The sequence below is a fragment of the Hemicordylus capensis genome, chromosome 1, assembly GCF_027244095.1.
Source record: "Hemicordylus capensis ecotype Gifberg chromosome 1, rHemCap1.1.pri, whole genome shotgun sequence".
Lineage (NCBI taxonomy): Eukaryota > Metazoa > Chordata > Lepidosauria > Squamata > Cordylidae > Hemicordylus > Hemicordylus capensis.
The window spans coordinates 231,662,502-231,677,839 of record NC_069657.1 but is presented as its reverse complement, the minus strand read 5'-3'; the positions used below and the strand labels follow the sequence as shown (position 1 = coordinate 231,677,839).

General features: G+C 41.4%; 1 protein-coding gene across 10 annotated transcripts in view; it reads right to left on the bottom strand.

Moving 5' to 3' along the window:
• Positions 1-15,338, bottom strand: part of USP40 (ubiquitin specific peptidase 40) — a 104,445-nt gene that overhangs the window by 83,327 nt on the left and 5,780 nt on the right. For 8 of the 10 annotated variants that reach the window (XM_053284031.1, XM_053284033.1, XM_053284037.1 and 5 more), the window contains exons 3-8: positions 13,819-13,886; positions 11,149-11,262; positions 6,570-6,734; positions 4,472-4,618; positions 2,945-3,088; positions 1,232-1,360 (exon numbers count right to left, since the gene is read on the bottom strand). In XM_053284031.1, coding sequence (XP_053140006.1) covers positions 1,232-1,360; positions 2,945-3,088; positions 4,472-4,618; positions 6,570-6,734; positions 11,149-11,262; positions 13,819-13,886 — 767 coding nt within the window. Of the gene's footprint in view, positions 1-1,231; positions 1,361-2,944; positions 3,089-4,471; positions 4,619-6,569; positions 6,735-9,027; positions 9,101-11,148; positions 11,263-13,818; positions 13,887-15,338 lie in introns of those variants that run through there. The other 2 variants (XM_053284038.1, XM_053284039.1) reach the window with 2 other exon arrangements.

Sequence of the window (15,338 nt, the reverse complement as noted above, 5' to 3'; positions counted from 1 at the left end):
ACACCTTTGTGCTTGGGAGCCTCCAAATCCTCTCCATGGGAAATCTTCACTTTTCAACAATCAGCATATATGAACAGGTGCAAAAATTCTCTCTTTCTCTTCTAATCCTCTCTCCTTTCATCCCTTCATATTCGAACGCCAACCAGATGCTAGGTTATAAGAGCCTTCACTCCTTCTCTATCAGGTCCCTGGGAGTTGACTTATTCAAGGTACCTTGACATTGTATCAAGGTAATCAAATACCACAGTTTAAATTGTGTTTCTGTTTTATAAATAAATGTTACTTCATTGTTTCAAAAGACTTGTGTCTGAATCTGTCTTGGGGTAAAGTTGTGCCCTCAAGTCGGCGTCAACTCCTTGCAACCACAGAGCCATGTGGTTTTCTTTGGTAGAATACAGGAGGGGTTTACCATTGCCTCCTGCCATGCAGTGTGAGATGATGCCTTATAGCTCTGCTGTGATATAGGTGTTTCTCATGTTCTGGGAAACATACCAGCAGGGATTCAAACCAGCAACCTCTTGCTTGCTAGACAAGTCATTTCCCCTCTGAGCCATTAGGGTACTTTAACATTATTCAACGAAAATGCAAATTTGGTTTCGAGCTAATTTCCCCAATTTGTCCCAAAAGCATAAATACACATGTACACACATGAGATGAACTATGGCAAAAATTTTCATATAAAATGAGTATGTGGGCAAACTGTAAAGTTTGTCAACCCCTGCTAACTTGGCAAAGAGGCACTTTTTAACGTGGTGATTTTCTTTATTTAACAGGGGGAGATTAACTGGCCCTATCCACCCCCAGCACAGCATCTCTCCAGTGACTGTTGCTGGTGTTTATCTTAGGTTTCTTTTTAGATTGTGAACCCTTTGGGGACAGGCATCCATCTTATTTATTTATTGTTTCTCTGTATAAACTGCCCTGAGCCATTTTTGGAAGGGCGGTAAAGAAACTGAACAACAAACAAACAAACAATAATAGGGAAACTCCTCTAGATGTCATATCTTGTCATGAGCCTTTCTGGATGGCTCTCTTCAAGTTATTCCTGTAGCTATAAAGACAAAATGGGAATGTATGCTGCCCTGAGCTTAATTCAAGAAGAACAATCAATATAAATGAGACAGACAAATGTGTCCTTTCACTGAGTGTGCCCACATATTAATACTAAATTATATTTTGCAAACTATATTCATGAAGCAGAAACAATACGATGGAAATTAACTTGACTTACTAGAACCTGCCAGTTTCCCAATTCATCAATATCTCTGATATAAACATGATAATGTCCTCCATAGCAGCCACCTTTGTGTATTATAACAGAAAAAAGTTCATATATATACTCGAAATCATCCAGCTCAGTCTGAAAAGGAAAAAAAATGTATTTTTTCACAACTGAGGGGGGGAAAGGACTGCAGAAGACAGTCAGAATAAGTTGTACTGGAAAGTAAAGTACTGGTCTTCACACATTATTTCAATGCTAGGATACAGTTCAGCACTCTCAACCTGTTTCAGAGAACAATTTCTAAGTATAACAGTAGCCAGCTAATATGGCTCTTTCATGTAACCAAAAGTCAGGCTAAAAATCTAAGAATAATAAATCAAACAGTGCTCCCCCACCCCCAATTATGTACAGTAATAGGATATAATAACTGGGATATAAAATTATCTCAAATTCCTGGACAACAGCATTCCATATTCCAGTCCTATGCATGGAGGATGTTCTTCATAAGTGTATTATATTCCAAGGCAATGAATTCTGTATTCTGGCTAACAGATCTATTCTGTGGCACTTTATGAAGTCTGAATTTTAGACTTTAAAATATGTCGAGATTTAGTGGAGCAGAGCGACAAAAGCATCTGCTACCATAAATCTGGCAGCCTATTAAAGTGTCACAACCAACTTTTTTTGTTTTTACTGCAACAGACAAAAAAAAATTGACAGAAAGTACCTGGTCACTACAATCTTGGGCATATTTGAATGGTGGTATTCACTAATCCCTTCAGCACAAAGAATGTGTTACAATGGGATCATTATACAAGCAATGTATGTAGAGTTGCCATCAATTCCACTTCACTGGAAATGCCAGTTGACACAAGTAAGTGTGTATGCTATGCTTGTTAAGAACAAACCATGCAGGGCAAACTCACATAACTGGTGAACATAATGGAGAAGCTGCAAAAGCTACAAAAAGGTTAAACTGTGCTTCTGACAGATGTAAGCCCCACTAATTTAATGGAGTGTATTTCAACTTTACTTCATTTCTAATTACATATGCTTACAATCAGGGCAAAAGATACAGGCAGCATTCAGACTCAACACTAAACTAAACCAACAATCCCTTTTCATCTTATGTGAGGTAATTAAATATTTCCATTCCTAGTTCAGTGACAAGCTATGGTTTAGTGTTGCAAGCATGAGCAGGTGTAAGCTTATATGTCCCTCCTTCCCTTCAACACGGTAACTGGACAGTTCCATTTCTAGTGGCAAGCCACTAAACCAGAAACTGAACTCTGTCAATTCATTGAAATCCAACAAACCATAGCTTGCCACTGAACTAAGAATGGAAGTATTTAACCACGTCACACAAGGTGAAAAAAGATTGTGCAAACCCATGACAACACTACATTTTAATGTCTGGACAGATTTTTTAAAAAGCAACAACCTCTCAAATGTGAAAGAAAAGGAGTAGAGTGATAAAGATGAACCACATTCTGAAATATTTGTCCTAAAGGACCTGTAGTAGAGTATGTAGCTATCACTTTTGCACTAAGAAACCTGGGCACTGGGCAACTGGTTTAAGTGAAGATTGAAATAGCATATGTCAGAGTAGCCTGTGCAAGCACCCAAAAATAATTTGGTGCAAACAAATATTGATGATCTAATGTGATGCAGTTTGTAAGTAGTTGCATGAACAGAAAATTTAAACATAAAAAATAGTTCAACCTGCTCACAAAAAGGCTTGAGGTTTATCCGAACTGGAAATGTGTAGCATCTTGTTTCCTTGTATCGTTCACACTTCTCAAAATCAAAGTTAAACCTCAAGAGAGAGACTGTGAGAAATGGAGGCAACTTGCGTAGTTTAGCAGACTGTAAAACAGGGGGAAAAATTAAGATAAGAAATTGCTCAAATTTAAATACAAATATTAAGACATTTCAGAACTGCACAACAAATATCCTGAAACAAAAGCCAGCTGCCATGCATTTTTCAAAGTAAAAGAAGCAAAGCAAAATCTATAAATTAAAACTTATCTGCTGCCCTCAAAAGTACTAAGGAGAGAACAAACATTTTTTGAATGTTCTGGATGCATCAAGTTCAGCCAAGAACTTGATCAAGAGAACTGAAAGTGAACCAGAATGGTCCATACTGTGCCCCTAAATAATATCTTCATTTAGATACAAGTTACTTCACAGAGCTCTGAATCTGCATGTCTCAGGAATAGGCCTTTCGCAAGTGCAATAGAATACTTCCCCGTTCTCTGAGCTATGTGCACTCGGGAAGTTTTGCACAGGATAATTACAAACTAGTGCTTGGGGATGTAGCAAGGGTCAGAGAGGAAAAGGAAGTAATTTTAGAGAAAAGAGAATCTGGAACACAGCATGCATTAATGAGAACAAGAAAAGCAGTATCTGCCTTTGGTGTATAAAAGAACAAGTAACTCCAGGCAAAGCAAGCAACTTTGCTGTCACTGATGATTGCAGACACTTCCATTAATGGATGGAGGCAGGGGCAACTAGGAAATGTTATATACAGAAGCAAACATTCAGCTTCGTTTTTCTTACAATGAAAAATCCCAAGCAGTGAATAAATGCACTGATGAGGACAAAGACTCCAGATTACATCACTCAACATATCCACAGAAAAATGAAAGAGATGGAAGCATAGCCAGTTGACTCACTAGTCATTTTTCCATTCTAGGAAGGATGAACTTCATTCATCTAGTATGCCACAACCTGGCACACTAGATTATTTCACCTGGCTTCCTGATACAATGAAGATATTCTGCATGATGTAGTGCTACCCTATGTAGGTTTCCTAACTCCAGCGGCTGACATCCTGACGGACAAAGCATATGCACTTTGTGACTGTGGGGGTACAACGGAAGCCCTTATGCAATTCTCCCATTCTCCCTGCGTGTGTGCTGCTGTGCAAGAGCCATTAGCATTCCAAACACTCCCCGTGGTCTGGAAAGGCTCTGCAAGATTGGATACACATTGCTGACCCTTGAAAACTTGAAGGGCTCTTGCAGGGGGGATGGGGGAGCTGCATGAGGGCTCCCGTCACATTCTCAGAGTCCCTTGAAACATGTACACTTCATTAGGAGATCAGGCACTGTGTTTAATGAAACATACTCACTCATGTGCTTAGGACTGCAGCATAAATTAAATTTTTACAGGAGAAACACAGGTGGCCTTATTTTAGATGTTTTATTATAAAGTATACTCAGCTTGTGTGGAAATTAAACATGTTACCTTCGTGGCTTCAACCAACTTGCTACATGCTCCACACCGATACAAGTTATCTTTCTCAAAATGTTCTTCTTCCACATACATGTTGCACAAGGCTTCTTCCAAGCCAGATACACCCTTGACAGCAACTGTTAGGTCCAAGAAATCCTCCTATATAGGGGAAGGTAAGTATAGTAATATTAATAGTCTCCAGAAGCTAGTGCTATTTTATGCTTGGTCAGTGTCTAGGGTCTGATAGTCTAGGGTCAGCTTCCCCATCCCCCCTGCAAGAGCCCGTCAAGTTTCAAGGGTCAGCAATGTGCATCCAATCTTGCAGAGCCCTTCCAGACCACGGGGAGTGCTTGGAACGCTAATGGCACAACCCCACCCTCCCACCCCACAGGAACAGGCCTCAATGTTATCCCTCAAATAGGGAACAGAGGTGAGAATGGGAATAGGTGGCCCACCTGTGCAGCCGTGATTGGAGGAGATTAACTCCCCTAGCCTGATCATCAGGGCACCCTTGAAGGACTACAATAGGTTCTCATTAGCTAGTTGATCCAACTGATCAGCAGGAAATCCTATATTCCTTGATAAACAGACTCCTCTGTCCCTGGCTAGCTACTAGACTCAAGAGCCATGATTCGTAGAATTTAGACTCGGACCCATATTTTTGCAACTTTGAGTTATCTGCCTATTGACATAATAACAATAATCAGATCAAATATAATGCCAGAAATATATTTTGTTCTGTGCTATTTCTCCCGTTTTGTCCTGAACCTTTGTTTCCCTAAAAACTGTTCTTTTGTAATAAAAGAAGCATTGTAATAAAACAAGCATTTCACTACTAACTACTAAGTTGTGCATTAAGTTTTTAGCTCAGCTCCAGCCCTACTCAAACCCTAAACAAGAATCCTGCACATACACAAGGTTCTTGATTTGAAATCTTGATTTGGTATCCTCACATTAAAAGAGATTCCTTCTTATGTGGTTGAATGTTCCACACCTGATTTATGGGTTCAGCTTGAGGAGATACCCACAGTGCACCTTAAAATAGCTAGTGGTAGAAGCAGATTTTTGTTTAAGGTCTTAAAACACGTCTGGCATGGGCTGGAACCTTATGTGGGAGTTAGGCCTCCAGGTTATCTCCAGTTACCATTTCCTTAGCTCAGCCATAATTGAAATTTACTAGAACTGCAAAACAGGATAAATAAGGGATACAGTTTAGGATACCCCCATATTAACTCTTCCAACTTTCAGCCTTTCAAGCAGGTCATCAGATAATTTTTTTAAGTGGAAGTGCAAAAGCAAGTTTAAAAGGGGCAATTTAAGCCTTTAAAAAATGCATAGAACAAATTCAAATTCTATTAACACTTCTGAATACAATTACTGAACACTTCATGTTCAAATAAATAAAAAATTTAAAGATAACTAAGATGGTGCAACAGTTTAATGTAATCTTAGAAACCACAGCACAGTTATGAAGAAAACTACATAGGAACATAGGAAGCTGCCATATACTGAGTCAGACCATTGGTCTATCTAGCTCAGTATTGTCTTCACAGACCAGCAGCGGCTTCTCCAAGGTTGCAGGCAGGAATCACTCTCAGCTCTATCTTGGAGAAGCCAGGGAAGGAACTAGAAACTTTCTGCTCTTCCCAGAGTGGCTCCATCCCCTAAGGGGAATATCTTACAGTGCTCACACTTCTAGTCTCCCTTTCATATGCAACCAGGGTGAACCCTGCTTAGCTAAGGGGACAAGTCATGCTTGCTACCACAAGACCAGCTCTCCTCCCAGACTACAGTTTCTTGTTAAGGTTATGTGTAGAATATTATACTAAGTTAGTTATTTAAAATATATCAGTTCCCATAATTTTGTTAAGTGAACAACCGCTTTGTAATTATTTACAAATGTTCAAGAATTTACTGGCTCATAAAAGCTGACTCATTCTGACAGAGAAACTATTCTGACCTTTGAAAACTTCCTATGATTAAGCAATCACATGTATTCTGACTAAGAGAGGGGGTATAATATATTCCGGGAGTCACTGTTTACTTCCTACTTACTATATAAGGTAGTGAGAACACACAGAACTGTTCTGGAAATTTCCTTTGGATTTACCTGTCTCTCACTGACATTCTTGCACTCTTTACAGATAACCTGATTAACAACAATTCCATGGTACAGCTGATTTATAAGGTTATGGCCAGAGGTTCCCACAAGGGAAGTTTCTAAAGCACTGAACAGAATCCGATTTAACTCCTGCACATCATGCTGCCTCATCTCCTGCAAGACAGAAAAGACAACGAAAATGTTGCTTTACAAACCTTTCCTCTAGACTTTAAAAGGCAGACTATACATTTCATGGGACAGGCATCTGTGATAAAGCCTGTAAAAAGATTGTCTTCAAAAATAAGATCTGTCTCTGGACAAATTATCCATATCTTAATTGTAACTATCAGATTGTTGCTCATTGTCCTTAATTAGGTGATTTCTCACTGTTTTATTAGACTATAGTGGTGTGCCCGAACCGGTCCGGCGGCCATTCCAAAGAATGGCCGAACTGCCGGACCAGTCCGGCCCTGCCTGGTTCGGGTCCAGGTGGGGGGTATGCCCTTAAGGGCGGGAGGGCTTGCTTAGCCCTCCCGCCTCCTTGCCCCCGCCAGCGCCCGTATTTCCTAGTATAGGGGCGCTGGAAACCAGCCGCCCCCCCCCCCGCCGCCGCCGCCGCGGCGAAAGAACTCCCAATGCCAGCCCTCCCTCCCTCCCAGCTAGCTGGCCGCCCGCCCGCCCTCCCGCCCGCTCGCCCTCCCGCCCGCTCGCTCACCGTTCACCGGATAGAAAACGAGAGGAGCTCCGGCACAGAGCTCCTCTCGTTTAGCAGGCCTCCCGCAGAATGGTGTTTTGCGCGCACCGCAAAGCACGCCGTTCGCCGGAGGCCCGGTCTACCCGCCGGGAAAGGGCCGGGTAGACCGGGCCTCCGATCGCTGGGTAGACCGGGCCTCCGGCGATCGGAGGCCCGGTCTACCCAGCGATCAGAGGCCCGGTCTACCCGGCCCTTTCCCGGCGGGTAGACCGGGCCTCCGGCGAACGGCGTGCTTTGCGGTGCGCGCAAAACACCATTCTGCGGGAGGCCTTCTAAACGAGAGGAGCTCTGTGCCGGAGCTCCTCTCGTTTTCTATCCGGTGAACGGTGAGCGAGCGGGCGGGAGGGCGGGCGGGCGGCCAGCTAGCTGGGAGGGAGGGAGGGCTGGCACTGGGAGTTCTTTCGCCGCGGCGGCAGTGGCGGCGGGGGGGCGGCTGGTTTCCAGCGCCCCTATACTAGGAAATACGGGCGCTGGCGGGGGCAAGGAGGCGGGAGGGCTAAGCAAGCCCTCCCCGCCCTAAAAACAAGGCCCCCCTTCGGTGCCGGTCCGGACTTCTCCGGACCGTGCACATCACTATTAGACTAGCCACAAGCTATATTAGGAAACTGCAGTATGTGTACAGAGCTCCAGTTTAGGAGATACACCCATGATAAGCATGAGTTTAGTTCACACTCAGGTTATAGTAGGGACAACAGTACGAGAGAGAAAAGGCTTCTATAAAAATACTAGTTTATATAGCTTCTAGTACAGCATACATAGACCACATAGCATAGAGCATAAGACAACACAGCACTGATTACAAAGGATTTTACATGAAGAGTAATTTTAAGGAACAGTTCAAGGAGCATTATATTCACAAACTGTAAAAGAAAGAAGTCAAGTGAGGAGGACCAAAAGCATCCTAAATCTGCATTTGGCTATCCACTTTTTAATCCTAAAAATTCTCATGAGCAAGCAGAAAGTTCTAAGAGAAATACATCAGCTCCCAATCCTCTCTCAATTTATTTTTATTTATCAAATTTATAGGCCACCCAAACTTTCATCTCTGGGTGGTTACGTCTCTGGTCAATAAGAAATTGCCTCTCTCACCTAGGCATCTTCCATAGTCCATCTTATTTTAACTCCGATGTATAATTAACCCCTTTCATGTAGACTTAACTTTCATCTCTAATGCTTATGTTTGAGGAACAAGAGCAAATTTTAGATTAACTATGCTGGATTTATTAATTTTTACAAAATATGCAAACATCCTAAAATACAAACATGAATTTTCAGGTGAAGAGCTTATAGGAAAATAGATCAGTGATCTTCATTGCAGGTGGCCACCGATTTGCTTCTTCCCCCCCACCCACGCGCTGTTGGGAGTTGTTCCTCTCCAGTGACTCCCCCATGACTTCTGAGCAGTGGCAGGAGGCGTGAAAGAAGAAATCTTCCCCACTGGATTCCACGGGATTTGTATCTCTACTGTGGACTAACAGCTCTACTGGATAAGAACTGGTTATTCCTATATGTGAAGCTGTACTATACATCTGGGGGAAGACTCCTTGTTACATTTTGATGTACTTTGTTATGTTTAGTGTGCAAGCCACTTTGGCTCTGATATGTCTACCAGATAAATTAATTGTGGGAGTTAAGCTGATGTTTTGAGTACTCCTTTTTCTACTGTTCTAGTCACGTTGGGTTGTGACATAGCTTATAACAGAAATAGCTTACCTATTTCTGCATTAGTCATTTGTTAGCCTGGCGGGGGGAATAACCAGCTTTTGTAGTTTCCTTGCTTGTTTACCTGGAAGAGAAGTACTCACCTTCAGACAATCAGAGGGATGGTTAACTACAAGTGTGACTGAAAAAGAAATCTCCAAATGTCACTAGATATGTCATCCAAAATCAATATAGCTTGGATATATTTTTTATAGTTGCTACTCTTCTTGATATATCACGCTACCTTTGTTCTTGGTTTACATTTCCACCAGTAGTAAGTAGGATTCAAGTGTTAATTAATATGGCACAGTCTTTACTTCTGAAGTGGGTGATAGCTCATGGATGGTGTGTGTTTGCTTAAAGTGCTTTCATTAGCGATATGCACAGAGCATTTTGGTGCCTTGAATTTAAGGCACCAAAATGTTTTGAGCTGCTCCAGCCGAATCGTTTTGGTGGGCGGTGAGTGGGCACTTAAGGGAAGAAGGCAGGTCTTACCTGCCCACCCCCCATTGCTCCTCTGCTGCCCCAGGAGATATTAAACATTGTGCTGTTAGTATTAAATGTATGATGCTGTTGGTATTAAATGCCGCGCAGCTACAATACTGCTCCCAGCTGCCTGCAGGCTGCTTGAAGCAGCACTGCGGCCATGTGGCATTTAATATCAACTGCGCCACAGCAGAGGGGCCTGCCTTCCTCCCTTTTAAGTGCCTGCGCTCAACCCTCCTGGATGTGCACAAAATGCTTCATGAACATCCCTACCTTTCATAAGTTGCATTCAATGCAACTTTACCTTTGAGCATCCAGATTTATAATACCTAGAAGTGTTCAGTGATAGACCAGTGAAAGACTAGGCTTCAGTGAAAATGGAGATTTCCCATAGTGATCTGTTTGCATGCTTTAGGGCCATGGCCTGGAAAGAACATGACTAAATTATTCCAATTTACAAGGATCTTCTATTCTACCTGACACCAGAAGAACCAGCGATTGTGATAAATATACAATTACGCCTATGACACAAGGCTCTGTTTGCATAGTAGACATAGCAATGGCATCTGTGAGTGTGCAGCATTGTTGTTTGAGAGGCTCAGAGGCTGTCACAGTAGCATATGTAGACCAAATTCTCCTTCCTGCTATAGAGAGTAGAAAGTAATTGGCTAGTTTATAGGCAGGCTTCAACGTACCTGTAATATTTGTCATATTCTCTTTTCTGGTATTTGTAGATGGAATATACATATGTACAGATTTAGACCAGGATTCCTTTTTCCAGTTGACTGAATATCTTTGGTTGATTTTCTTCTATATGACTGTCTGAACGGATGATGGGCAGACTTCTATAGTATTGCCATCAGATCACAGTCATTATGTCATGGATACTGAAATAAAATCACCCTTTCTTTCCTTTATTTATCTATCTATCTATTCATTCATTCAATTTCTATACCGCCCTTCCAAAAATGGCTCAGCGCAGTTTTCACTGTTTAGGCAGCAAGAGCCACTGAAGGAGCTGCCTAAGCACCTTTCTTCTTTCACGCCTCCTGCCACTGCTCAGAAGTCATGGGGGAGTCACTGGAGAGGAACAACTCCCAACAGCGCGGGGGTGGGGGAAGAAGCAAATCGGTGGCCACCTGCAATGAAGATCACTGATCTATTTTCCTATAAGCTATTCACCTGAAAATTCATGTTTGTATTTTAGGATGTTTGCAGATTTTGTAAAAATTAATAAATCCAGCGTAGTTAATCTCCCCCCGCCCACCTGCCCAGTGATGTTTTCTTCCCCCGCCCACCATTCCCCCCCCCCCCCCCCGCCTCGCCTGCAAGCCTCTCTGTCAGCACTGCCGCTTTCCTCTCACCCTGCCAGCAGCTTGCTCACAAACTCTAGCAAGAGCTGCCATGCATGGGATTAGCGGCGGACCGCCTTAGAGAAATAGAGAGAAGATTTATTAACACAATACAATGGTGTCTGGACTGCAATTTTTGTTTCCTTTCACAAAGGCAAAACAAATAAAGGGGAATAAAGGGGAATAAAGGGGAATAAAGGGGAATAAAGTTATTTATTTAACATATTTATATACTGCCAAAAACCTGCACCTCTGGGTGGTTATGAGGAAAAGTGATTTAAATACTATGCTGTACCTCATCACTATTCCATCCAAAGCTGTCAGTGAGGTCTGTTGTGGATGCAGCCTGTTGATCCAAGAGCAAAAGCTGAGCAAACAACCGTTGCAGCTGTAATGGGATTATTCGAACCTATAGAAAGATGAAATAATTTTAAAAGCTACTTTAGAAGTTGGATTTTAATTATTTAGTACAGAAGAGGAAGCTAAAATGACTTCTCAGAAACACTTAGGGCGCAATCCAGCCAAAATCCAGCACTTTTAAGACACATTTATTTCAATGGGAGTTAAGCACGTAATACCTGTTCACTGAATGAAGTCTACTTAATTTTGGATGGATCATGCCTTTTGTAATTTAGCCTGTATATTTCATATTCATTTGGACCATGGTTTATCAAATCGTTCGGACCATGGACATTCTATGGATGCAAAAGCTGGACTTTGAAGAAGCAAGATAGAAAAAGTATTCGCGCTTTTGAACTTTGGTGTTGAAGAAGAATTTTGAGGATACCATGGACAGCCAGGAAAACAAACAAAAGGATCATATAACAAATCAATCTAGAATCTTCATTCGATTCACAAATGACCAGGCTCGAACTATCATACTTGCAACACATTATGAGAAAACCCAGCTCCCTTGAGAAGTCCATAATGATGGAGAAAGTTGAGGGAAAGAGAAGAAGAGGATGACTGGCAGCAAGGTGAATGGACTTGATTATGACAGCAATGAATGCACCACTGCGAGACCTTAAAGGCCAAGTTGAAGACAGATCATCCTGGAGAGAATCTATCTATGTGGTCACTAAGAGTCGACACCGACTTGATGACACTTAATCAATCAATCAGTTCATATTCTATTGCCAAATGAAAATTTTTAGCCTACAAATTTTTAGCTTCATTTCAAGGAAGAATAAGTTACTGCCACACAAATTTGCTTGGTAAGTTCTCTTTAAGAGGCTGTAACTTACAGAATAACCCATCACTAAGAACACTGGGCAGGAAGCAGACCAAGTTAGTCATGACTAAGTCCTATTGAAATTAATGAGACTTAAGTTAGTCACATCTCATTTGTTTCAATAGGGCTTAATCATGACTAACTTGGTCTAGATTCTGTCCATTGTTTTACACAATAACTGTTACAGAAGCAATCTCCACAAATTTTTTTCCCCAAAATTCATTTTAATATAAATGCTCTTCTTTTAAAACAAATTAAGAGATAACCCGAGCTCTCCCCTGCATAGAGTAATGTACACATAATAACAAAAAATAATATTTATATACCGCTTTTCAACAAAAGGTTCCAAAGTGGTTTACATAGATAGATAGATAGATAGATAGATAGATAGATAGATAGATAGATAGATAGATCCCTCTCCTCAAAGGACTCAAAATCTGAAAATAAACATGATAGACACCAGCAACAGTTACTGGAGATACTGTGCTGGGGGTAGAAAGGGCCAGTTACTCTCCCGCTGCTCAATAAAGAGAATCACCATGTTAAAAAGGTGCCTCTTTGCCCAGTTAGCAGGGGTGATGTACATATAGCACAGTGTGTACAGGAACAGCACTTATTAGTACTATGAGAACCCACTTGAGTGTATACAGCTCTGCAAGTACCAGGGGTATGAATCTGGATTGCCCCTTTAATCCATACAGATCTAGCTTTTCCTAATTGTATAGAGCATACCAAACGTAAAACTGCATTTAGGCAAAATTATTACTAAGAAGTATTTAGCTGCAGGATTTTGCTGATGCATTCCTTCTTGTTTCTGAAATAGGTTCCTATGGACTATGCACATCTCTCTCCCTTCTAGAAATGCCCCCTTACTGTCAGGCTTGCTGTCATGAATACTTGAGTCCACTTCACACAATGTGGTAACCACATCAAAGCCATTTAAAACGATATCTTCAGAGTTAACACTAATATTTATCCACATAGCAATTATCCCATGGAGCAAGTCTTGCACATGCCAAATCTCTGGGCAGTTCCCTCCAAACTGTGATAAACAACCAACAGAAATGTTTTGCAGTGATGTGGAGACAAGTTGTATGGCAGCAAGCAATCCATGTGGTGGCAGCTTATTCTCTCCCCCCCCCCCCCCCGCCTTTCCATTCCTGTCTTTGGAATACTCTGCCTCCAGACAGTCACACATCTTCACTGACTATATTTTAAACTTTTAAAAAAGTTGGAAAAACCATTGGAGACCTATCAATTCTTGCAGTCTTTGCTTACCAAGCTCTCCTCTAGGCCCCTTCTAGTGTGCCCTGTCCCTTTTCTAAATTTTGCGCCTATTAGAATATAATCCCGGTCTATTGTTTAATACAAATAATACATAATACGTATTTCTATTAGCTGCACAAATGTAGAGATAAGAAGCATCCACATAGCAGAAGTTTCACATGAAAGCCTAAGCTGCTGCATCTCTGGATCCCTTCTTAAAATTTATTGAACTGGAACATGCCACTGATGAGTCAGAACAGAAGAATTTGAATATACTGCTATAAGCCTTTTTATCCCCCAAGGACACTTTCAAAAACTACCCTGGAACCACTGCACCAACACCTATACTGAGAGATCCCTGCCCTATAAGCTCAAATGAGCTATAAGCAAAATGCATATCCCATGCTTTCAACTATCAAAATATTCATATCAACTGAATAAAGCTAAATATATAGAAGAACTGAACACCTTTGAGTCCGGCTTATTGCTGTCTTCTAAAGAACCAAGTTCTTCAGGTCCTATGGAAAACAGTGCTTCTGCAAAGAAAAAGGAAGAAACAAGATCCTCACCACCAACATTTTAACATGAAAGAAGTCAATAATATATTTATGGAGAGTATTAAGAACCCCACATCTCTTCATGAATTTTATTATTTAAGGCTGCAGTGCTATATAGACATACATGTTTCACTGATAAATGCTGTCCCTGGACTTTGGAATGTGCTCCCTGTTGAAATAAGAGCCTCCCCATCTCTGGCAACTTTTTAAAAGGCACTGAAGACACATTTATTCACCCAGGCTTTTAATTAGATTTACAGTTTTAAAATTTTTAATACTAGGTTTTAAATTATTTTAATTGTTAATTGATTTGATGTTTTAGATGATTTTCATTGTAAACCGCCCAGAGAAGTAAGTTTTGGGTGGTATAATAATAATAATAATAATAATTATTATTATTATTATTATTCGATTTCTATACCGCCCTTCCAAAAATGGCTACATAGAGAAATAATAAATAAATAAGATGGATCCCTGTCCCCAAAGGGCTCACAATCTAAAAGAAACATAAGACAGACACCAACAACAGACACTGGAAGTACTGTGCTCGGGGGTCGATAGGGCCAGTTACTCTCCCCCTTCTAAATAAAGAGAACCACCATGGTAAAAGGTGCCTCTTTGCCAAGTTAGCAGGGGGAGTTAGAAGAAATAAATATTTCTATTTATTTATATTAGAAATATTTTAAATAAATAAATGAAGCACATTCTCATTCCAGTTAAATTAATAATGTGGGCAGGACTGGAGCCATACCATTAAACAAGAAAGGAAGCTGAGGGGGGAAAATACCATTCTAAATTTTCAATAGACATTTTTGTCAAGATCTAGAAGCAAGCAAACACTAGGGGCTTAGCTACACCACTATCTGACCAAGAGACCATGGCTGACATCCAGAGCTGTCTACTAGGACTGTGATTGTCAGAAAAATGGGAATTCCATCTCTGGAATTCCTGGCGCCTACCACCAAGAGGCATCAGAACATGGGGGCAAGTGCCCTGGGTAGCACACTGGTAGTGATGACCCTTTAACTGCCAAGGGGGCAGCTGGGTGGGAATCAATGTTCAGGAATTGGGTGAGGGTGGTCAGGGAGTGACAAACTTCTCCCTGGGAAGCCTGTGCAGCTGCTGGGAGGACATGCAGGTTTCTGGGGGATGTGGTACAGCTCAGAACTTCTAACTGAGCAAAGAGGCACCTTTTAAAAGTGGTGATTCTTTTTATTTAGCAGGGGAAGAGCAACTGGCCCTATCCACCCCCAACACAGCATCCCTCCAGTGGCTGTTGCTGGTGTCTATCTTACAGTTTCTTTTTAGACTGTGAGCCCTTTTGGGACAGGGAGCCATCTTTATTTATTTATTATTTCTCTATGTAAGCCGCTTTGGAAACTTTTGTTGAAAAGTGGTATATAAATATTTGTTGCTGTTATGCCTGTGCAG